Genomic DNA, 26,590 nt, shown 5'->3' with positions numbered 1-26,590 from the left:
TATGAGATATCAGATTCTGAATGTTTGTCCAATGATTGGATGGCACAGATCGTACTTTGGAACTCAGTGAAACAGGGGAATTTAATTTAATTTTGCCATGTCCATTTTCTTTTACTCTGAATTATTGTTTTTATACTTCGATCACTTTCAAGTCAATTTTGTACCATTCATTAGTGCGGTATCGCGGTAACCATTTTCTTAAGCTTCATATTTAGGCCCTCGTGGAGGCAGACAATTTATTTTACAATCCTGCACGAATCCTTTCCTCTTTTACCTTCATTTGACTTCAGTCCTTGAGTAAGGTAGATTTTGCTTGTTTATAATTCTTCTTTGCCTTGGTAATTATTGGGGACTACGGCTGATTTTGTCTGGCTCTGAAAATGTGCTTGGCGTGATCCATTCAATTTTATTCTTAAATATTATATAGTATTTTATTTTCTGAAGTAGACGGGATGTTCTATCACGGCTTTCTACCGCAGATTGTATGAAATCAAACACCAACCCTATTTCTTGCACCAAGGTACTTTGTTTGTATGATCCCAAGAAGCTTGGTAAGGACGAAATATGTAAGTAGCCCCCGCACAGACAATGATATTCTACGCACGCTCAAAGAGTTTAAATTTGTCTTTTGGCCATCTCACTCTTATGTTTTTATCTATTGATATTCCCTTTGAATCTTTGATTTTAATAAATTTAAGTTTAAGCTTTACACCATTCTATCCTTTGGTAGTATTATATTAGTTTAGCTTGATGAAATGTATCCAGGGCACAACGAGTCTAACTTGAAACCGTTTCTTGTTTGCCCTGATCTAACGGTTTATCGGACCTGCAGATATGTTTAGCGCATTGCTACAATGCGTTCTAATCTGTGCTTGCTTATTGTTGATCGCATGTCACTATATTGATCGCACCACCGCACATTCCGTCTGCTCTTTCTAGTGTGATTATCGGTAGGCAATGACACAACGTTAGGGGTGGGTGTAGTTTAGTATTTCGACCCCAGCGTCCAGAGTCACATCAGTGGTGCAGTACCGTATGCTAAGCTCATAAGGCTCTTCCTTCCATACGTAAGTGGAAAAGGATAAAACTCAAGCAGACGTGTTTGAAAAATAAGTAACCTTATGTATTAGAAAATTGACTAATATCACTGCAGACTGTACACTGTATAACCTAATAACATTCCTCCAGCTCACGCGTAACCCAATGAGGACGCCCCAAATTTATGAAATTGTGCCACCATTGTTGCGGTGGCCTAACGACTAGATGTGGGAATAAACGTAGGAAACTAAATGAATGTTGAGTAATATTAATGCATATCACTCCCCTACAACTGTATATTCTTATATCGTCTTACATTTTACGGCTTTCATCCGGTGTTGAACTTACCACTACCCATAACCAATAACAGGAATTTGAATCAATTTTAACCCATTTGTCGACGTTAATATCTGAATATTTTCGATCTTATGACGGTAAACCGGAAGAATATTTTTGAGGTGCATCGTTTACAGTTCATTGTTTGATACTCAGTGCACAGCACGAAAACAAGAAACACTCGATTTCGCGCCTTACTGCGTCGCTGCGTATGAAATAGCATTCCGTATACACTCAAGAGGTTGACGCTTCCGTCGCGGTGAGTAATATTTTCTTATAATATTGTTACAGTTGAAAGTAAGATCGGACTGTTGTGTTAAACGTAATAACGAAACGTGCCTTTAACACATTTTGAATTCATTTATAGTTGATTTTGTCTAGCAGAGCACAAAACTTCCACGTCGACATATGTCGACAGTGGGCGCGAATGGGATTGCCTCAGTACTGATATAGAATTTTCATGTCCTCTTCTCAGATTGACCGTCGAGCAAATTATAAGCACCCTGGAGGAATCACAAGACATCCTAGATGCTAATATATACATAGAACCACCAGTAAATGCTTTCCATAGTGATGAGGATAGCGATGATGATGAGTCATGTGGAGATATAAACAGACTCTCTGGTAATCAACTCCGGGCTGGTGCTGAACTAGTGTGTACAAAAATAAGTGAACTTTAGCGTTTGACCCCAAAGGGCAAAGAGGAAAATTTAGACCCTCTCGGCTTCACACGGTACATCGTTAGGGCATATATCCGATCTTGTGTCGCTATGCGTCCTAAGGCAGGAAGACCGAGTACGAAAGTATCTTCACGCGTGTTGCCAGAAGTGCGTTTCGATTGGGTATCCCACTATCTCAAAACAAGAGAGAAGCAAGTGCGGTGCGCTCATTGTGGTAAATCTGCCAGTAAACAGTGAAAAAATGTAACGTTGGCTGCCTCGTCCTTTGCTTCGAGGCATTTCACTCACGCTAAACCAGACTGGATAACGAAAACCAGAATGTGACCTCAAAACACAGACTAAATTGTTTTGAATTTCTACACATAGTTTTCAATTTTTACTATTTTCAGATTAATCATACTTGCTGAAACTTTGGTATTGTGTGTGTAACAAGTAGGTACTACAAACATTCAAATATTGTCCTTTTGTTTTGAAACAGTGTGCATTCTAAATTGAGACAAAACTGTACCTCATTTATGTTTGAATCATATATTTTTTATTACTTTGTGCTTATTCAACAGTTGTGCGACTAATATTTACTAAGTGATTAATTATTACATTGATATGAGCTTAAAATGCGAAGACAATTTCCTTTATTGAGCATGTCTTTTACCCTACCCGTCCATGCTCACTGTCGACAAATGTCGACAAGATAAATCTCCGCGAGATTTTGTTATTGAAACCTAAAATCATCATAACCCTTTCATTTAGGTTATAAACAACTGTACTTACTAAATATATCGCAATACTCCACAGAAAAATAATTTGGGCAGATATGGGTTAAGGAAAGAGCCTCCGTGGCTCAGGCGGAAGCGCATCGGCCTCTCACAGCTGGGTTCCGTGGTTCAAATCCCGGTCACTCTATGTGAGATTTGTGCTGGACAAAGCGGAGGTGGGACAGGTTTTTCTCCGGGTACTCCGGTTTTCCCTGTAATCTTTCATTCCAGTAACACTCTCCATTATCATTTCATTTGTCAGTCATTAATCATTGCCCCAGAGGAGTGTGACAGGCCTCGTTAGCCGGCATAATTCCTATCCTCGCCGCACGATGGGGCTTCATTCATTCCATCCCTGACTCGGTCAATGACTGGAAAACAGGTTGTAGGTTTTCAATCAATTTTAAGGAAATGGATGAAAATGATTAATTAGGTACAACCCATGAGTAGTTGGTACTTGGCACCATGCACATCAGCACACGTATTCTAATAGAAAAAAAAATAGAGTAATAGGAAGGAAAATATACAACATAGCTTCATTTTTGAGGAAGGAAACTCTTAAGAAGTGAACTGCGTATAGTCCAATCGTAATGAATTGCCACACCAGCTAGAAGAGGGCAGATAGCTTGTCTCGAAGGAATTATATACCTTCCAGTTTATAAGCTAATACTGGTTGCAATATAAAGGCCAGGAAACAATGTCGGGCCTCGGAAAACTTTGGCAATTTGACCCACTGTGATACACGCAATGACAATGAGTCCCTATCCAACAACATAGCGGGGACCAGAACACATCTCACCTATGACGGCAAGAGGCAACACCGTAGCAACTTAACTAACATTATCAATATGACGGATAAAGAGAAACTCCCCAACAACATCGTTTGAAAAATTCCACTCATTCCCTTTCATAAGGAAATATTGCTAACGTATCAATAATCACAAATTTAACACAAAATATAACAGCAATCAGTATTTAAGCACCAGAATTTGATGAATCAAAATATTACTATACATCAGGGAAATTACCAAAAATATCCCTCAGTTCACTATCTTTAGAAGTCTACATTCGCGACATATGTAGCCTGAACATTTTCTGATTTTTACATCAAGCACGAAAGCGGTTAGAGTCATTTAAACACCAATGGCAAGAGCGCGGTATCTTCGAGCTAATTTGACCGAACACGGAATGACATCACTGCTGCTAGGAATATTTTATGTCGTGTCATTATCCATCATTGAGTGTCATCTTCATTTCTGGACAAGAAACTTTTAAAACGAGTGCACGACACTAAGCAAACTCGCTTTGGATTTACGAACTCTGTTTATAGGGCTAAATGGACCTTGGGAAGGACCGGGATCGTTTAGCCACAACAGATAACATGACTGAATAACTTGTGATATCTGTATACTGTTTAAATGCGAACTAGCGGAATGGCCATACTTAGCACGGGATAAGGCATAATCTTTAATTTTGTCAATTACAAAACATTATTTAATTAGTTTGTAAAATATATTTGAGGCAAATTTCAGCCCTCTACATTTTTGTGAAGTGTGTAATTCGGTGACACTATGCTTTAGGTTGTTACCCTAATTCCACTCCGCTTATTTTAATACACTGAAGTAAAACATCTCCACTTTCCTGAACAGATTTTTAGGAACACTTTAGCCAAACTCCATTCTTCTAGCTCCTCGTCAAGTAACGCAAGTGTGGAAGTTATATTTCACACATTTTGTCAAAATTCGTTGGAATAAAATATATCTGCTTTCTTTACTTAGCTTACAAACACTTGTGCCAAAAATCATAAAATTAGCTTCGTAGGAACTGATGATTCGCAAAATTGATTTAAAGAGTAGAGGAGAATCGGGTAATATGGAATAGTCGGGCAATAAGGAATACCACAATATCTTGCCTGAGGGGTACTGCTCTCATGTGGAAACTCGTCGAATTACGGTAAATGTTCTCAAGATGCTTTGTATTCAGTTTCGACATGCTCGTGAGTGAGGTTGGTGCGTGCAGCTAGAATATTTGTTTTTCATATTTGAAAAGCTTTTACAGGTAATTATTTTAAAGCTTGTATTAATTACCAAAACTGAATTTAGTCCTGGGAGATCCAATGTTACATATTGTACAAGAGTTGCTTATATTGCTACACCAGTGTAACTTCCTTGTTGTGCAAAGTTTAGGGCATGACGAATTCCTTAATTCAAACATGGTGTGTCGGGATATATGGAATACTGTTTTAGTTTCAAAGTAAAATGACGTTTAAAATTAATTAAAATTAATTGCATTAATCCTGGTATATTATAACATTTAATTACCTATAGATCTCAGTTTCTGCTTCTGTGACTTTTGTCACTGAATGAACAAGTGACTGTAAAAAGAAAACTCTGAATAATTAGTGTATACAGATTATCATTTCAGTTAATTACCAATTTTATTCTTTTGATTTTTAAAATTTCTGTACGTCCACCTGTAAGAACGTTCCTTAAATATAACTGAATGAATTTATTAAAGTTGTATTTCAATTTACATATTATTTACCCTACTATTCCATATTAGCCGACTATTCCGTATTACCCACCAAGTGCAACCTTTTGAAGGAAACAATTTTGACGTGAAGACATTAACAATTTACAATTTAAAAATATAGAGAATCTTGGCTAATTATTTGAATTTTCAAACCATATTTATTTATATTTCATAACTGATTTCGGTAAGAAGTTATACTGCCAAAAGTAAATGGTATTCCATATTATACGACTCTCCTCTAATTACCATACCTTCGCCTCCGTTCACAACAAAACATCTTAATACATTTCATTAGTTTGAATAAAATACTAATAAGGAAACATTTTGAGATATTATTTATCCCTCCACCGTTCCGGGAAGCGGATGGAATTCAGGTAGCTACCACAACACAATATCGCTAAATTGTATCACTCCCAAGAAACTGGAGGATATAATTCGACACAAATATTTGGAATAAGATAATGAGGGAAAGGGTAAATTTGTTTCTGATGTTGTTTTGTGAAGGGCGGTGAAACCGAAGTAACTTCCCTAAACACAATACAACTAACTCAATCACATCCCAAGAAGCTAGGGAACTGCAATCTGGAACTGTTAATTATTTATTATTTTCATTAGCTAGTCAGGAAAATTGACGAATTTTTATTCCGTTATTACGTGATTAAAGGTGTGATATTGGAATAAATACACTAATTTCAACGTTGTTAATTCTTACAGTTCCCCGCAGGTTGTAGGTCTGAAATATGGCACAGGGTTGGTTACAATATATTTTGGTGAAATACCGATCTTTTATTCAGATGTTTCATAATTAACGGCATACAATTTCAATTTTTGAATTTAATTACTGCATTATCTTCCAGAATTCCGGTGCCTCACTTAATGAGTTGTGGCTAAAGGGACGTCAAACATTTGGTATGGCTACTGAAAAATAATTGCTGGGATTTCCTTCTACTCCACGTTGTAAGGTTTTCAGCCCCTGAAAGATCCAGTTTAACGTTCATTATTTATCTACAAAGGTGTAACATCCTTACCTCATTTCGCCCGGTCCGATTTGGAGGGAAATGGCAGGTATGTAGCAGTAAAATGCTTGCCATACAACTATTTTGAATAAATGTTCGAACTTGAATGTCTAAGCAAAGAGTTTCCTGTCGTTGGATAAGCTTTGTTTTCATTACGTCAGTATTGACTCCCCGCTGCTATCTGATTGACCTTCACAGAGCAGCCGAATGAGCATCGCGATCGCGGGGAGTAACAGAAATTCATTCCCCTGTAATAAATACTAAATGAAGCAAAACAGAGAGCATGTCAGGGAAGATATACTTTTCAGTCAGGTACGCTTCTCGAAATTTCTCTTCATATAAATTATTTAAGATAAAAACGTTTTTCCATTGTTTTCTTTTCAGAGAATTTTAACAAGCAAATGAACTTATCTTGTGTTTCCTTTGTTATTAACTGTAATTTTAAAATTTGACCTTTGTATAATATCGTAGAAGAGTTTAGTTATTAAGATACTTCCAACATAACTGACACCTTGGTAGAATAATGGTATATGATACACTACGGGAATGCATTGGATGGACAATTACAAAACTTACATTTTTAAAATGTGTTTGTCCTATTGTTTCATGTTTTATATACTAATTTCACAATTTCACCACTAATACACTATGTTACTGGGTAAACTTTAAGCTAGTGTTAAGGTTTGAAGAGTAAGTAAGGTTTTACACAATGTACCAGAGCAATTATTAAGATGATGTCTAAATATTTCACCAAAATATTTGGGAATACCACGTGGTAAAAAAGGATATTCTGTAATTTCTCGCATATATTTATCAAGCGACGTACTTTTCACTTGTCTTTTAATATTTGGAAAGCATTCATGGTCCACATTTCATTTACTCCTGGGGTACCCAGCACGTGAACATGTCTTGCGTTTTATCAATCGTAATTTTCAAATTATATCTTTGGTAGAATATCGGGTGTTACTGTAGATGAGTTTATTTCTTTTTACGTTACTTCGAACGTTGGATTTAATGTCCGGAATATACTTCGGCAATTGTTCGTTCTCTATTTTAGGAATGTACAACGCTTTCTGGCTTTCATTATCTCGACGATATCCGCATTTAGGTGCACCACCTGTTCGTGTGCCGGCCCCATGGTATAGGGGTAGCGGGCCTGCCTCTCGCCCGGAGGCCCCGGGTTCGATTCCCGGCCAGGTCAGGGCTTGTTCGAGGTACACTCAGCCTACGTGATTATAATTGAGGAGCTATCTAACGGTGAGGTGGCGGAACCGGTCTCGAAAGCCCAGTATAACGGCCGAGAGGATGCGTCGTGCTGACCACACGGGCCCTCGTAATCTGCAGGCCTTCGGGCAGAGCAGCGGTCGCTGGGCAGGCCAAAGCCCTTTCAAGGGCGTTAAGGGCCGTGGTTTTCTTGTACCTGCACGTGATTTTTTATACATTCTAATTTGCAGGTATTTTGTACATAACCATAGATATTCGGAGTACCATTATCTGAAAAAGATAACAGTTTATGACGATATTGTCCGTGAACAGTCCAGGTGAGAAAACAGTTCAAAATAAAGACGGAGGAACAATTTGTACGATCATATTTTGAGGTTTCCAGCAACATTGACTAAATTTAATAAATGCACTTGTGGCAATTGTGTCTGGGTTGCCGAAGTGTTTCACAATCATCCTGTTGTGATCCCTTTCCTGTTAACAGAGTATTATGTTATTAAATTAATCGATTCTTTATTTGAAGTACCCAAATTTAAAATTCTTCGATCTTCATAAAATTCCTTACCGGATGACATGACCTTTCTTTTCCAACAATCCTCTGTTATTAAATAACAATTTCATTAAGAGTCCTTACTTATAAAATCATGATAGCTATGCAAGGATATTTAATTTTTACATATTATTTTTGTACTGATCTTACAAATTTATGAACAAGATATCACGTAGAGCAATTTGTATGAACGATATCATGTTTTCTTAAACCCATCTGAGTAAATGAGACAGAAAGAATGATTTTTATTTACGTTTGCAGTGAATAGGTACCAGGAAAATAATTTGTTGAAAATCGTTCACAAGAAAAGTTCACAAGAGCTGCCATATACTATTCTCTAACAGAATAAATGATCGATGAACATCATGAAGCTTTCCTAGATGATAGCGTCCGCTGTTCATTTTGCAAAATTTGAGTAGATAGTTATTTTCTTACTCGTAGCAAGTCCTAAAATAACACGCTATAACACGTACTAACATTTCCTTGCTATGAAGGTTATTGAAAAAATTTACTGGACGAGTTGCCCATGCATCCGGGATACAGTGGGTTCGAACCCCACTGTCGGTATCCCTGAAGATAGTTTTCCGTGGTTTTTTCACGCCAGGCCAACGCTGGGGCTGTACCTTATTAAGGCCACGGGCGCTTCCTTCCCATCCCTAAGTCTTTCATATCTCGTCGTCGCCATAAGACCTATCTGAATCGGTGCGACGTAAAGTAACTTGTGAAAAAAAAAAAATACAAAAGTAAAGTCAAAACATTCTAACTGCAGTATTGCTAACGGTAGAGACGTCTACTGCTGACTAATAACTATCACAACAGGAATTTAACAATGGCTACATGTACATATGTATGAATGCCGATAATATTGGGACATTTCATTTCAGATTCCATAATACAGTACTACATTGACTGCCTGATAACATGTTGTTTTCAATGTCTTATGTAATTGTGATGGCATTGCTGGCTGTTGAGGGCAGTAAAGCTTCAACTTGTTCATCAAATGAAGAAATATTCCATTTTTCAATAAGCAATAAGAAGAACTCATCGCTTCATCGTACTTTTCAGGTATGTTTGATCTTAACAATATTATATTATGAAATGACATTATGGTTAAACAGACCAGGTGATTATACACCACCAATAGAAACAGTGGTGATGAAGAAAATTTGGCGTAATTTCGGCATTATCATTAACCCCAATAGAATTTATAAATAGTTATTTTAATCAAAATATATACTTTTTTGTTATTGTGAGAAACAGTAGTTTTCGCATGGTATTGGAAATATAGGTAAATTCCAAATATGAATTACTATATTTGCTATGGACTAATGAAAGAATAGTTTCAAAATACGCCTTGATCATCACAACTTGGTAAACAGTTGGTCACATTAGGAGCACTGTTCTGGAGCATGTCCACTCTTTAATGAGGTAACTTGCTATGGACTAATGAAAGAATAGTTTCAAAATACGCCTTGATCATCACAACTTGGTAAACAGTTGGTCACATTAGGAGCACTGTTCTGGAGCATGTCCAGTCTTTAATGAGGTAACTTATTCATAATTGAAATGTTACGAAATGTTTTGTAATTATTGTTGATTCTCTCTGAGATTTCATATTCTAAAATTACTCTGTTGCATGTAATTTAACAGCATTTGTAAGAGTAATATTATTGTATAACGCACTAAATGGTAGAAAATGCTTCTCCAGACCCTATTTCATTCAACTTATCGTGTACGTCCCGGTAAATAATTGCCTTCATGTTGAATGTATTGACAGTACCGTACGTAATATTGTGATACAAGAAGTTTGCGGCCTTCCTGACATAGTACAAAAAATTTACAATGAATTACATTTAACACGTATTATCAATAATATTCATATTAGTAGATTATTTATTTGAAAATGTATTCGTAATCCAATTCATCGGATGAACCGTATCAGTAGTGGCCTACGATGAAAATGGTTCCAGGTTGCATTTCTGTACCTCCTTCTCATATTGTTTGAGTCAGAAAATGTAACTGGTCGTGAGACTGGGCTTAATGTACCTCAAATATAGTGAACAGACCGGGAAGAAGTACAAGTTTGTAATACTGCTCTTTGTTCCAAGAAATAATAAATAATAATAAATAATAATAATACGTAATATATAATAAATTATTATTATTATTATTATTATTATTATTATTATTATTATTATTATTATTATTATTATTATTATTATTATTATTATGAAGGCATGAAAGAAAGAAAGATGTTATGTGGCCATTAGCTGGTAGAAGTTCTAGCAGTTGACGAAGAGGCATCCCGCCTCCTGCTTGGCACACACACTCAGTAAGATGACGATCAATTTGCCAAGGGACGTGAAAATCCGCTGTTTATAAACCCTCGGGGAAAATTTGAGACTATTCAAGATTAAACTAGCCCTGTCAATTTTATTGGTTATTTTAAAAGTTAAATTCAAAATCGATGAAGGAGAAGAAGGAGAAGACTGTGATTGGTAGAAAATTAATTACAGAAATTATTGATTGGTTGGATTCAAAACGGGCGGAAAGAAAAGATAAATATTGCCAACCCAAAAATAAATAAACATCAATTAGTAAAAAGGAACGTATGAATACAAAACTTCTTTGAATTATAAGTTCTTGTACCACCCACCAGAGTGCATGATCATAGTTTTTTGGTAGTGTAATCTATGAAAGAATGTCCAAACTTCTTGATGAATGGAAAACAAAACAAGTAGAAATTCACCAATTCAGGAAACTTCACAATAACAAAATTACATCAGATTTTAGTGGTGACATCTTCAGAGTAAAGTTCTAAGTAGGTTTAGTTTAAGTTTCACTGTTTCACCAATAGAGGAGTTCTTTTAGGCGCTAATTTTGAATGCGCGGCGTAGAGGTGTACCTCCCGGTACAATTATTATTATTATTATTATTATTATTATTATTATTATTATTATTATTATTATTCATGATAGTATTTGCAAAAGGAATGTTAACAAAAAATATAAAAACGTGTCGCTGACATATGAGGTCCACAATTATTGGAGGAAGATAAGTGCGAATGTTCACAAACAGCCGAGTTTCATTAATACAGATTTGCATGATTATTCATATCCATTTTACGAGATAGCCTAGTATGAGGGTAACAGTTATCCTTCTCTTAAATCCTTTCAAACCAAATTACCTTTCAAGGGCATGTCATATATTTCGAAAACTGTTAAGGATATTCATCCATTTTCGTCTCAATTCTTGGATGGCTGTGTAAAGAAAGTGCGTGTTTTTATAAATAGAGAATCTTACTTTGTGATGTGTTCGTTGGCCGTAGAAAGTTTCTATGTATGAATTTGACAAATACAATTGTATTACCCTTTTCTAACTCCGTATATTACATAAGAAAATCACTACTATCTATAAAACAGAACGAAATTATACGTCAGAACATTTCATTATGAAATTTTCTGTTATCGTTTAAAGGCAAGTACCTAAATTCCATTAATGTCCAACTGATATTTTCAATATGATTATTAATGGCGCTTCTTTGAATAGACAAACCGTAAGAAAGTCCGTTCAATTTCAAAACCATTTCTTCAACAAGATTCGACGTCACAAACAAATCATGTAGGAGACATTCCATCAATCACTGTCAAAATACCTAGATTATATTGTATGGATTTTAGAGTCACGTGAATATGTTAACAGAATCATCTATAAAAACAATTTAAAACAATCCTTCGGTTATTTTAGATAGATTTAGTGTAACTCGAGCAACCCATTCGTGGTTGGTCTTTTGACTGGATAGCACTTTAGATAAGTGAAGTAAAAAAAAGCCCTCCACAACACTATATTAAGGTAACTTAGGGAGATCCCGACATGAGGGAGAACTCGACACTTTTAAGCTTAGCGCCCCTGGTAACCACAGTACTCTACAGGTCGAACTAGTAACTACATGTATTGGAGCCGTAGGGTGTTGTGCTAATGGTGATCCTAGTAGCAGACGATTATCACTATAAATATAAGACATCTGAATAGTTGAAGGTGAGTATGTAAGTGATATATGATGTAAAAGTAACGTACTATAAGATAATGAGTAGGTTGTAGAACGAAATACGTAGATATGCGATATTTTTAAGGCAATGTTTGAGGTTAGGCGCACAAAGCACGTTTTGGAGAAGCGGCCATGTCATTTCCAAATCGCCAATCATTCAGCGTGGTAAGTGCTGCCACCTCTTGCCTGCCAATGTAACTCGGGGAGATGTCGACATGACAAGCGTGGGAGATCTCGACACTGTCATTTATCCGTACAATCCCGATATCCTCCAAGAAGACATTTTTGAATACGACCTTGTGCAAAACGAAAATGGTTCAAATCACGTACATGTTGGAGAAGATATTGCTGTCGAAACTAAAACCAGTAGTCCTACATTATCACAGGAACATGAAGCCTCACCTGCATTTACACCTCCGAGTTGCTCAGTCCAGGAGTTATCTCCTGTTCCGATATTAAGACTCCTATCTGGAAAAGGAAGAGGAAGAAGAGTGCAAGAATCCGCTATGGTGACTTCTCAGGATTACCGACAAAAGTTATGGAAGAGGAAATGCGTAAATGAACAGAATCCCTCAAATATAAATAAAACAACGAGAACTCGGCGTGTTGGTAGTGGGGAAGCTAGTTCCTCAAGCAGTCTTAATTGCTCTGAGAATTACTGCGCAGTATGTGATGGCTATTTCTATGACGACAACCGAAATGAGGCATGGGTCCAGTGTAGTGGGGAATGCAGGAAATGGTTCCACGAGATGTGTGTAGAAAATTGAAACGACGAACAGTTTATATGTGCCCACTGTGTACAATAGCTGTGTAACTCTTCCGAGGTCCTACCTAGTGTCAGGTTCTCCCTAAGTGCGGGAGAAGTGGACATTTTTGCATCGTTTATTTATTTTCTAATTTACAATGATATGAAGTTTTATTTTTGGCCATAAATAATAGAAAACATACACTAACTGTCTACAAATTCACCAGGTAAAAATTGAACTATTTTGCAAATAAAGCATTATCAAAATTACAGGTTTTTGCTTAGCGTGTCGAGGTATCCCTAAATTACTATAATATCCAAAATGCAGGTTTTAATGTATGCTCATATACCCTTATGATGTGTATTTCATTGTTGTAAAATTAAGGTAATCGATATTGAAATAGAGTTTCTTCTCAACAGGTAGATGTGATGAAGAATACAGTAGGAAATGCAAACGGCACTGGAGAGATATCCCTGGACGTGGCACACGGCCGAACCTTGTGCAACAATAGTGAACTGGTTCGGATGAGCACTTCAGTCTCCGGTAATACTCAGCCTTGTGTTAATGAAGACATTGAACAACAGTGTAGGAGATTTGTTTGAATAATTACAGGCTATCAATTCACGACCTAACGACGTTATTCATTACACACGTACTCTAATTTTGTAATACACAACGTTTGGTATATATTCTTTTAAGCAGACTCCCCGCCAATTTCTTAGCAGTATATCAGAAGAAATGAAATCTAGACCAAACTCGTGGTCATCTTAACAAAACCTAATCCTTTTCAACCTACGTACATCTTTATTGGCCACCGGCTGCTGTTATCAGGGCACATCCGGTTAGTAGAGTTTGGTCCAGTATATTCCAGTCGTATCTCTGTTCCAAATGTGTGCGAACAGATCTTACCGCGCAGCAGCGCGACAGAAGTACACAGAAATTACTTATTCCACAACATTCTCAACTGCGGATGCAATGCTTAGGACGATAGTATCGTTTTGCTCTAAGCTACTGTCTGATCGATTTACGAGTAACTCTGTTCATCCCTTTGGAAAAGAATAACGATAAGTGCTTAGCTGTATGTTTATCTTTCTCAACATTTCACTGAGATTATGATATTTCTGTGTGAATTCTTGAAAGTATGACCTGGTTCGTCGGTGAACTTCTGTTAACTTTATAGGAGTGTTTCTTACTCTCGGTGCTAACGATTCCCGACAACGGAACATTTCTGTTAAAATAAAGGAATCCTCCGCGGATAACGCAGTAGAGTGGACGGTACACAAAGACAAACACTACGCCTAAATAGCACATAATTAATGCCGCATTCGGGCTTCTAGAATTTACGACAGATTTACATTGGAATATAATCAAGGAACTAAATTAGACGTCTGGGGTTAAAGGCAGAACTTTGGAAAAGCTCAGACTAGAAACAAGGGTAAAATACATTATTATAATTATTTGGGGATATTAGGTCGTGTAATATTAAATACCAGCTGACGCGTTTCGATCCTGCGACCAGGATCGTCTTCAGAGCAACAACAAAGCAAAATGTCAACTGTCACTCCATAGTAACCAGACTCAAGATACAGAGACCCTGTTATGAACATAGTTCATTCCAGGGCCTCCAGAGCCGCAGAGAAAGTTGATGAGTTAACTCTGGAGCGTAGCCATGATCTACTCAGTATGTAGCCGTCACCTTTGTTGACATTATTCGGGCGTTTAGTAATTTCTATCGCCTCACGAATGATTCTAGGAATAAAATGTTTCTCTTTATAAATAACAGAAGTTGCATCAAAAATTATTTGAAGGTCATTATGTATGGCAACAAGGGTTAAAGAACATCGCAGGCACTTACGTCTTTGCCAGCCAGAGAAGTATGCTGTGGCAGAACATGCCATACATAATGACCATCAAATCATTTTTGATGCAACTTCCGTCATTTGTAAAGAGAAACATTTTATTCGTGAGGCGATAGAAATTGCTAAACGCCCCAATAATTTCAACAAAGGTGACGGCTAATACTGAGTAGATCACGGCTACCCTCCAAGTTAACTCGTCAACATCTTTCTCCGAGACTCCCTGGACGCCCTGGAATGAACTATATTTATAACAGAGTCTCTATATCTTGAGTCTGGTTACTATGGATTTACATTTGCCATTTTGCTTTGTTGTTGCTCTGATGACGATCCTGGTCGCAGGATCGAAAAGCGTCAGCTGGTATTTAATATTACACGACCTAATATCCCCAAATAATTATCATAATGTCATTTAGTGGTCGTGAAAGTCTACATATTAAGGGAAAAATATTTAATCCAAAGCAACAACAGCGTTACTTTACTTCCAGAAATATCCTACATCTAGACTCTGGATATTAGGCAGCAAGTAACTTCGAGTTAAGTATACTTTCATATTGAAAGTGGACTTAGCTGGATATATAATCAATAACAAAGGAAAGAGATAAATTGGATATGTAAAAATTAATAGGAAGAAACTCCTCTTGTCAATACTTCAGAAAAAACTGTTCTTTAATTAAAGGCGAAGTGATAATTACTTACAACTACAAAGTTAATATTTTCCTATATCAATAATGAAATATGGCTTTGTTCCTGCTCTCACTCTGACGTTGTTGTTCACTCTCTCTCGCTCTCTCTCATTCTGCCTTCGTTAAAGGCATTTCTTCTAAAGTGGTGCCTAAACATTCCTGAAATTTTGCACAATCATTATCTGGCGGAACATCACACTAGTATACTTTCCTTCGAATTATTGATCTGAACTATATCATTTGAGCTATTTTGAGGAAAATGCCGTAATATTTAAAATGCTTAAAGTCAGGTCCGTAAACTGCAGGATCTATTGAAGTAAATTTGGTACGGATACAGTATATCAAGTGGTCAGTTTTAATATATGATTTCCCAATATTTGATATTTTGAAAAATATAGCAGAACAATTGACAATAATATGATAATACATTTATCGTGACAACCGACATAGGATAAAGAGGATGTTCTGTCTTAATTTACTATTTTAAGGATACCTTTAGCGGGTTGCATACATATTAGGTCAAATTACGAGTTATTCACATAACACAACGATTACGCTAACTAGGATGTACTTTACCTCTCATATCTCAACCACTTCGTCCCAATGGCGAACAAATCCCTTGCACGGTAATTGCTAGAGACTCGTACACCTCGGATATCTAACATCTGGCCCGAGTTAATTATGTGCTCTTTTCGTGAGAATATATTTCTTGACAATACACAATAACTACCACAGAAAATTTGTAATATACAAGGTAGTAGACTCCCGAGTCATGAGTTGCTTCCTGGATCAAACAAGTGTGAAGTAAACTAGAAACTCGTGATGGAGAAGCAGCTGCTCTAGTGTAAAATGACTGTAGGAACGTAAATCAAGGAGAGGATGGTATGTTAGCAGTGAGAATAAAGGACTGGGACACGGACAGTTAGAGATAAGCCAAGGAGAGCAAGAAGACGGCCACAGAGCTAAAATTGTATTCATTTCAAGATCATAGGAGCTCAGGAAGAGAATGGCATAGCGCTAGTGGCATACAACAGGTTGTGAATTGCTTAACACTAGCAAGCAGGCTTAGAATAACCATTCGTGGCGTTAAAAACACAGGAACGCAACTCAAATTTTCTCTACACTCCACGAGAGCCGAAAGAAGCTAAAAATATCCCTCTCAGCCGTGATATTACGGACAGTTATATATGCTTCTACTTCAATGTTTATTTGTTACAATCCATAAATACAGAGACATTTTAGATACTTCTAGCTCACCTGGAATGTAAAGGAAATGGAGTAACGTTCTGTTTCTAACCCGATGAATTTTTAATGAAGATGCTTTATTTATGTTTCAGTCCTAGAACCACCCATTACGATCGTAGATACTCCGTTTGGAAGAGATGATTACGAGCTGTTTCCTAGTATAGGCTACTACAAACTACACACCACAGTCCAGCTGTGGGAAGCAGCACGGGAAATCTGTGTGAGAGAGGGAGCCCATCTGATTGTCATCAACTCCGACGCTGAGGCCACTGTTGTGAAGGAGTACTTCTCAAGAAATCCGACATTTTCCGGATCTTCGTCTGCAAGTTATGTTTACGCTGGCTTTCACGATAAATATACTGAAGGAGACTTCGTTACTGTTACAGGTATGTAGCCGATATTAATTCTAGAAAATATAGGGGAACTGAACATAATATTGAGTTACAACGGTTTATATTCCCTGAGCTGAAACTCTCTTCATTTCAGTTCTTTCGTCATGATTGAATGCAGTTTTATCCTGTCGAATGACTTAATCAGACGCTGATGAATTCCATGAAACGAATGGGAATCAAACTCAGAACCCTCGGCATCAAAGGCGGTTAAGCTGACCGTTCTCCTAGGCAGTCAGACATCAGTGGATATTAAGTGACATACGTCTTTATTTTCCAGATGCACATTTTAATTATTTACTCTGTTGAACAGTAGAGTGAGATATAGCGGTCATTTTACTGCACTGACGGAGTGTATGGAAAAACCACGCTGGATGTAGCAGTATGTACGCGCTAAATGCAGGGCAACTGTGTGTGGTCAAGAATAAGAGGCAATGGTTCGCTCTTCCCAGCAGGCTACGGCTCATACCGGTGTTAGTTGTATCTTCGTATGGGGAGAGTTCAGTTTGGAAGAAGTGAAATTCGTGGGACGCTCTCAACATCCGTTGCCGGTGAACGATACACGTACCTACTGTCAGATAGTACTCACCCGTTGGCTCGCGCCCATTGCCATATAGTAGTCCTGTACCTACAGAAAAATAATGAACCCGACCATCATTCCCGAATGGTACCCGATTGGTTCGATGCACAGTCAACGGATATAAGGATACATACTTCGCAACTAGATTATTCGTATTCAGTCGTATTGAGCTTATCTCGGCAGCAGTAGAGCTGTGGTGATTCTAAATCACTGGCGTCGGCACTTTCCTGCTGAGTCAGCACCCGAGGTCATCGACCTCGGCCAAGGTCATTGACCACATGATATCATGACCACGTGACCATAACGTAAAATTGTTTGTCAACAAAGCCACTTTTTGGACAGCTGTCAAGGTGACAGCTGTCATCTTAATGGACCGTGACCTCACTTTTGCGAACAACTGAACATCGCTAAGCTCACTGTTGCCATCTTGACGCGGCCAAACCTCAATTGCTGCCACCTTATGCATGTAGGGGAGCGGAATTTAAAATCCACGTGCTCTTTGACAGCTGTCAATGTGACAGCTGTCATCTTGACGAACCTTAACCTGACTTTTGAGGACAACAGAACACCTCTAACCTCAGTACTGCCATCTTGACGGGGCCAAACCTCAATTGCTACTACCTTATGTACGTAGGGGCGCGGAATTTGAAATTCACGTGTTTAAATGACAGCCCTCAGGTCCTAACCACATACACTTGTTGAACAAGTGAACGCATCTAACCTCAGTGCTGCCATCATAAGCATCTAATGGGGGGGGGCGGGGGCTGAATTTAAAATCCACATGCTTTTAGACAGCTGTAAATTCCCTTGAACGTTTGGTCGCGGAATTTAAACAAGTGAACTTAGTGCTACCATCTTAACAGCGTCTAACCACACTGCTACCATTTTAACCATGCAGGGAGTGCGGAATTTAAATGATCTTGACGGGACTTAGCCACACTGCGGAATATTTTTAACATTCCTAAAGCCAGAGGGCCTAACCACAGTGGATTAAGGCAAGCTGCCCTTCTCGACATGACACCATTTTGGAGGGGCCAAAATACTTCAGTTTAAGGCAAGCTGCCGTTCTCAACAAGACCCTTCCCGTGATAGTTTGCATGCAAGCTGCCCTACTCGACATGACCCTTCCCGAGTTGCCTTTCTCGACATACCACCATCCTAGAGGACATGGTTTTAAGGGAAGCTGCCCTTCTCGACATACAACCATCTTAGAGAACACAGTTTTAAAGCAAGCTACCCTCCTCGACAAACCACTATTTTAGAGGGACATAGTTTTAAGCTACCATTTTCGACATACTACCATCTTAGAGAACATAGTTTTAAAGCAAGCTACCCTCCTCGACAAACCACTATTTTAGAGGGACATAGTTTTAAGCTACCATTTTCGACATACTACCATCTTAGAGAACATAGTTTTAAAGCAAGCTACCCTCCTCGACATACCACTATTTTAGAGGACATAGTTTTAGGACAAGCCACCATCTTCGACATACTACCATCTTAGAGAACATAATTTTAAGGTAAGCTGCCCTCCTCGACATACCACTATTTTAGAGGACATAGTTTTAAGACAAGCTACCATTTTCGACATAGTACCATCTTAGAGAACATAGTTTTAAGGTAAGCTGCCATTCTCTACATACTACCATCTTCAGAGGGCATGGTTTAAGGCAAACTGCCCTTCCCGACATACTACTATCTTAGAGGGCATAGTTCGAGACAAGATTCCCTTCTCGACACCATCGTCACAGGGGCTATAGCAAGATGCACATCTCGCATTGAAACCTGTTTCTGCCTTAATCGATAAGGAGGAGGGAGGGGGTATCTGATAATAAAATTAGATAAAGAGGAGGCATAGTCGCGTTCCTCGTCGTCGTTAAAACTATATTCTCTATGACGGTTGTATGTCGAGAACGGCAGTTTGGGTTAAAACTATACCCTCTAAGATTGTTGTATGTCGAGAAGGGCAGCTTACATTAAAACTATAATCCTCTCTCCAAAATGGTGTGGGTAAGGGGCTTTCAAAAAATTCCGCAGCGTGGCTAAGTCCCTATCAAGATCATTTAAATTCCGTGCTCCTACATTATTAAGGTGGCAGCAGTGAGGATAGGGTCTACCAAGATGGCAGCAGTGAGGTTAGCCACGTTTCAGTTGCTCGTGGTTAGAACCTGACAGCTGTAAAAAAGCTTGCGTATTTTAAATTTCCCGCCCCTACGTGCTTAAGGTGGCAACAATGATATTACGCTCTGTCAAGATGGCACCAGCGAGAGTAGCTGCATTGACTTGTTCAACAAATTCACGTGGTTACGACCTGTCAGCTGTCAAAAATCACGTGGATTTTAAATTCCGCGCCCTCCACGTGGTTAAGATGGCAACAGTGAGGTTAGGCACAATTAATATAGCAGCACTGAGGTTAGCGACGTTCACTTGATTAAATTCCGCGCCCTCACGTCAAGATGACAGCTGTCAACACAAACGTCGATTTTAAATTCCACGCCTCTACATGCATAAGGTGGCATCAATGTGGTTTGGCCCCGTCAAGATGGCAGCACTGAGGTTAGCGATGTTCGGTTGTCCTCAGAATTGAGGTTAGGGTCGTCAAGATGACAGTCAGAAAGCACTTGACCAAGCACGAGGCTTTGTTTACAAACAATCTGACGTCATAACGTCATGGGGTCAATGACCTCGTGTGCTGACTCACCAGAAGGAAATGCTGACGCCAGTGATTTAGAATTACCACAGCTCTACTACTCTCAGTTGCTATAGCTAGAGTTGTATGCACCGTGGAATCTACCAATAGTGGCAGGCTGTAGAGCAGTGATCTATCAGTCCGATTCCCCAAAACTCGTGGTGTTCATCCATGTCCAGCCCGCAACGCAATAGCATGATAATCAAGGCGAAACTGGATGCTACACAATCCTAGGGCGGTACCTGTCATTCAGTTGCTCATCTCACATCCAGCAATGCCTTTTGTTTCAATTTTATAACGGTATTGTACACAATTAATTGATTTGAAAAATTAGCAATCGGCATCTACTTCAAGTGTGCTTTTAATGTAAAAGGAGACGTATCTCCGTATAGATTTCCAAATTTACAAACTGTTGACCCACAGGAAGGACTACGTCGTCGTATTATCTTAAACTTGACGACATTGGAATATGTTTTTATTAAACATGAATCTATTAATCTGATGTATTTAATTTCCGTTTTAGGTATTTCGCTGTCAAAAACCGGTTACATGAAATGGTCATCAGGGCAGCCTAATGGCGGATCTATCGATAACTTCGGCGGACTTGATAATCAGGGTCTATTGATGGATATTGAAGACACCTGGAGGCTTGGTTTTATATGTGAAAAGGAGCTGTGACATTTCTGATACTTATGACTTTTCAGAGAGTAAACATATACTGTTAGAAATGTTAGAGTAAATTTCTTAAAACTTCAAAAATTGTTATTTATGGAGTTATCACTATGTGTCGAGAATGGATTTGTGAAATATATGGCTACAATTATGCAATATTCTTGTTTATTAGTTATAAAACCCAAGGGATATTGTCTAAAATTATTCTACCAGACATTCAGTTTTAAAGTGTTTGAGCATTCACAGTTGACGACCGAATATTGAGTAAACTACCTATATAAAAGAGAACAAACTTATATTAGGAATCAAGAAAATTTTAATATGCTATTTTCTGCCAAGGGGACTGTGAATCACGTGACCTTGAAGCGTTTCAGATATTTGTGCGTCAACCTGAAACACATAACCAAACGGTAGGTTTAACCATATTTAGATAAAATATTAACTAATCGTTCAAAGAGTAACGGGCAACATTTCGTAAGTTGCAAGGATGTCAATCTGTATGATTGACGGATGTGGCTTTGTAATGATACTTAACTTGGCTTAGCTCTTTTGATACTACAAGAGGAAATTGCTGCCGTAACTAACCACCGATGACCTACAGTTCTCTATGTATGAACGAAGAATATACTGATGATGGCTTCATACTGTGTTAAATAATGCGATGAATTCTCTCAAGCCGATGTCCGTGTGGGTTTTAACGAAGGGAAACATTCTGCGAGTCGGTGAATGGAATATTGCAATTTCTGTGTTAGGTATGACAGTATGAAGATGAAAATGGATAAACTAAATTTGGATATAATTTGCATAAGTGAAGTACGTTGGCAGGGGAGCATGACTTGTGGACGGTCGATTACAGAGTTGTTTTTTTTTTTTTTTTTTTTTTGCTAGTTGCTTTACGTCGCACCGACACAGATAGGTCTTATGGCGACGATGAGACAGGAAAGGGCTAGGAGTGGGAAGGAAGCGGCCGTGGCCTTAATTAAGTTACAGCCCGAGCATTTGCCTGGTGTGAAAATGGGAAACCACGGAAAACCATTTTCAGGGCTGCCGACAGTGGGATACGAACCCACTACAGAGTTATCAGGACCAAAAACACACATGAGAAATGCTAGAGACTAAAAAAAAGGTGGGCCAGCAGATAAGCGAAAAGGACCAGCATAGTTAATGGATTGTTGTTGTCAAGAATGGAAAGAAAATGACCACAACCATAGTGCAGGGCATTTTCCAGCTAGTATCGCGTATCATGAAGAAAAAAAATTCGAATATATAGGAAATGTAAAGAGCGACAAGGTATATAAAAGAATTTAAAATGAAAATTTAATTGTGATGGAAGACTGAAATGCAGTTGAATGCCAAGGAACGAAGGCAATGTAGTACGAGAACTCGGACTGGAATAAATTATTGAAAGACGAAGTCGGCTGTATGAATCATAATATTATATATCCTTGCTAACACTTGATTCAAACACAAGAACCGGGCGAGTTGGCCGAGCGGTTAGGGTCGTGCAGCTGTGAGCTCGTATCCGCGAGATAGTGGGTTCGAACCCCACTGTCGGCAGCCCTGAAAATAGTTTTCCGTATTTTCCCGTTTTCACACCAGACTGTACCTTAATTAAGGGTATGACTGCTTCCTTTCCACTCATAGCTCTTTCCTAACCCATCGTCGCCATAAGACCGATCTGTGTCGGTGCGACGTAAAGCAGCTTGCAAACACAAGTGGCGAAGCGTGAATACGTCAGCGAGACTAGGAGACCCTGGAAAGAATCAAATAGACGTCATTAGGTTTATCTAGAGATTCAGAAACCTTATGCTTGATTTCAAGACATTCCCAGGCGGTGTCGTGGATTTTGACCAGATTTTACTGGTCCACAAAATAACGTCTGAACTGTAAGAAGGAAGGAAGAAAAGAATTTAGTGAAATGGGGTCTATGAAATTTGAAGGAAAAGAGCATGAAAGATTGTTTAAATCAACATTGTAAATTAGGACTAAATAAATGGACCGCGGAGAACACCATCGGTGAAGAGTAGACTGTCATGAAAAATGGCATCGGTTGGGCTGCTGAATGTGTGTTACAATGAAACGCACGATCAAGTAAGTATAAGTGCACAACATAGGGATTCTAGACTTGCTGACTAAATTGTTAAAGTACAAGAATGTAAAAATGTTGCGGGGAGAAAGAATGAAGCCGAATAAATAATTATGTGTATAGAAAGTGCAGTACATCTAAGGAATACGGGCACAAGGAGATGTTCGAAGAATGTTGTGTGGTTGTTGAAAAGTTACACGCTCAATATTTGAAATAGAAGGGAACCTCAGGAAAAAGGAAGAGTTAAAATGATAAGAGGCTACATGGAAAACCTGTTCTATGAACAGAAAAAAGGGCAGAAATTTAGAAGAAACATAACAACATTGCACTAAGGGAAGGAAATAGATGATAACGTTGTCGGACAAACTGAGTGACCCTAATGAAAATTGAGCCACAATTCTGAGATCAGAATTCGACAGAACATTTGGATACCTAACTAGGAATAAGGAACACGGGATGGAAGATTTCTTGTCGGAATTACTGACAGATTAGGGAAATTCGGCACGACGAGTTTATTCCAATTTGTGTGTACGATCTATGATGCAGGAGAAGTACCATACAATTTTAGATGGACGTTTGATATACCCGTTCCCAAAGAAGCAAGTGCTGAAGGCACCATTAGCTTAGTACCTATCTCACATTTGCAAAATGTTAACGTGTATTCCTTTTAGAAGAACGGAAATACAAACTGAATAAGATCCCATAAGAAATATCCTAAGCAATCCTGACTTGAGGTCCGATCTTACAGGATCGAATTAAGAGTGGCATCCAGAGTTGTATAGTAGGCATTCAGTAACGTTCATTCAACCAACTTGTTTCTTAAGGTGAATGGGACAGACGTCGAGAAAGAAGGATCATCTACAATCGGTACAAAAGTCAGTCTGCTGTGAAAACAATCCAGGACTATGGACAAGAAGCGGCATACCAGAATGGAGTGAAGCATTGCCACAGTTTGCACCCTTCCCTTTTTTTAATGCAGATATACAAGAGGCAGTCAATAAATCAAATATAAGTTTGTAATGGTAATCAAAACCCAAGGAGAGAGAATCGAAATTCTTTTATTTACCGAATACAATGTTAACCTAAATCTGGAGAAGAACTGGAGAAACTGCTCAATAATATGGACACAGTCTTGTAGAAGTTGTACAAAATGGATATTATGATATCAAAACAAATGCAGAAGAGTGCAGTCAAATGCACTCAAGTGGAGCAGGAAATATTAGCTTAGGACAAGTTTCCTAAACAATGTAAATGAATATTGAAATGTGTGCGATGGATTAAATTACGATGGCAGAAGTAAGAAGGATATTAAATCGCACTAGCGTTATTCAAGAAAATAAATATTAGTACTTCGACACCAGCTGTCAGCATTCCAGCTGTGGCTCAATAGCGTAAGCTGAGTTGATCAGGAATTTCTTCTCTCCGTTAGTAATTTTGTTGCGAAACATCTCAAGCAAATGTGCAATGTATGATATAATCTTACGTATTAGAAAATTTCTTAATAAAATAGCACACTGCACACTTTATGACCTATTGACATTCTCCCAGCTCAATTGTTACCCGTTTAGAAGGCAACAAAAATCCCGAGTTTGTTCCACAATTGTTACGGTGCTAGAAGCGGAGGGTCACAGGACTGGATATTGGGCTAAACATAGAAAGCAAAATGAATGTTGAGTAATATTACTGCGTACCACTCCCCTACAATTGTACATTCTTATATCGTCTTATATTTTACGGCTTTCATCAGGTGTTGAATTTACCATTAAACGTAACCCTTACCCATAAACAATAATAGGAATTAAACCTCAATTTTAGGGAGATGGATAAAAATGATTAATTAGGTGCAAACCTAATTAGTCGGCACTTGGCACCATGCACACCGACATACGTAATTTGATACATAAAAATAGAGTAATAGGAAGGAATATATACATCATAGACTCATTTTGAGCTAGGAAAGCCTTAAGAAGTGGACAACGTATAGCCGCACCAGCTCGAAGAGGGCAGTTTAGCTTGTCTCGAATGAATTACATAATTTACTGGTTGCAAAGTAAAGGCCAGAAAACAATATACGGGTTTGGAGGACTTCAGCAACTTGACCCACCGAGATATGCGTAATGACAATGAGTCCCTACCCAACAACAACTTAGCGGGGACCAGACCACATCTCACATATGACACCGAGAGCAAACACAGCAAAAATTTAACGGAACATTATCAATAAGACGGATAAAGAGAAACTCCCTAACAACAACGGTTGAATAATCCGTGTCATTTTTTCATAATGGAGCATTACAATCGTACTAATATTCTAAAGTATAACGCAAAGTAACACAGTAATCAAAATCTTAAGAACCAGAATTTGATTAATCAAACTATTAACATATATTAGGGGGATTACCAATATTATTCCTCAGTTCACTGTCTTTAGATGTCTACATTCAAGACATATATGGCCTCAACATTTTCGATTTTCATACCGGGCACAAAGGCGCACGAGTCCTTAGAATACCATTGCCAAGAAAGCGATATATTTGAGCTAAATGGACCGAACACCGAGTGACACCACTGCTACTGGGAATACTTCACGACAAGTCGTTATCTATCATTGAGTGTCATCTTCACTTTTGGACAAGTAACCCTAAAAATGAGTTCATGACACTGAGCAACATTTGTCAAACTCACTCTGGATCTATGAACTCTGTTTATAGGGTTAAATGGACCTCAGGAAGGACCGGGCATTTAGCCAAAAGAGAAAATAACATGAGTGAAGATAGAATTGACTTGTAATATGTGTATACTGCTGACTTAAATGTGAACTAGCAGAATGGCCATACTTAGCACGGGATAAAGCGTGATCTTTAATTTTGTTAATCGCAGAACATTGGAACAAAATATTTAGTTGATTTATAAGGTATACATGAGGCAAATTTAAGCCCTCTACATTTGTGGGAAGTGTGTAATTTAGTGAAATTATATTTTCAGTTTGGTAAATACCCTAATTACAATCAGCTTATTACAATACATTGAAATAAAACATCTATACCTTCCGTACTTATCTTAAACGAATAACTCAGACAAATTCCAGCCCTCTAGCTTCGAACGATGAGTGAATATTTATTATATTTTAGTTAGGGGAATTAATCCTATTTCACCCCTTGATCACAAGATATCTCTACTTTCCTAAACAGTAACTTGAGCCAAACTTCATCCCTCTAGCTTTCAGTCAAGTGGGAGAATTAATGATAATGTAAGTGTGGAAGTTATGTTTCACAAATCTCGTCACAAATCGTTGAAAAAACATCTCTGCTTTCTTTACCTAGCTTATAAACACTTGTGGCAAATTTCAAATGACCAGCTTCGTAGGAACTGATGATTCAGTTTTTTGCTATTTGGTTTACGTCGCACCGACACAGATATGTCTTATGGCGACGATGTGATAGGAAAGGCCTAGAAATGGGATGG

At 38.2% G+C, this 26,590-nt stretch overlaps 1 protein-coding gene across 1 annotated transcript; it reads left to right on the top strand.

Moving 5' to 3' along the window:
• Positions 1-6,583: 6,583 nt before the first annotated feature.
• Positions 6,584-21,189, top strand: LOC136858658 (hemolymph lipopolysaccharide-binding protein). The gene is made up of 5 exons (XM_067138370.2): positions 6,584-6,669; positions 9,013-9,193; positions 13,342-13,465; positions 16,802-17,095; positions 20,891-21,189. Exons 2-5 carry the CDS (start codon positions 9,050-9,052, stop codon positions 21,043-21,045), a joined length of 717 nt encoding a protein of 238 aa, XP_066994471.2. The 5' UTR covers positions 6,584-6,669; positions 9,013-9,049; the 3' UTR covers positions 21,046-21,189.
• The last annotated feature ends 5,401 nt before the right edge of the window (positions 21,190-26,590 follow it).

Source organism: Anabrus simplex, chromosome 1, assembly GCF_040414725.1.
Source record: "Anabrus simplex isolate iqAnaSimp1 chromosome 1, ASM4041472v1, whole genome shotgun sequence".
In the NCBI taxonomy this organism is placed as follows: domain Eukaryota; kingdom Metazoa; phylum Arthropoda; class Insecta; order Orthoptera; family Tettigoniidae; genus Anabrus; species Anabrus simplex.
The sequence above is the reverse complement of the archived record's forward strand: the minus strand, read 5'-3'. Positions and strand labels throughout refer to the sequence as shown.

Excerpts from the sequence above, each read along its gene's own strand:
- LOC136858658 (XM_067138370.2), top strand. The coding sequence starts at position 9,050 with ATGTTGTTTTCAATGTCTTATGTAATTGTGATGGCATTGCTGGCTGTT. Across the intron at positions 9,194-13,341 it reads CGCTTCATCGTACTTTTCAG|GTAGATGTGATGAAGAATAC; the intron begins GTATGTTTGATC and ends TCTTCTCAACAG. Across the intron at positions 13,466-16,801 it reads GATGAGCACTTCAGTCTCCG|TCCTAGAACCACCCATTACG; the intron begins GTAATACTCAGC and ends TTTATGTTTCAG.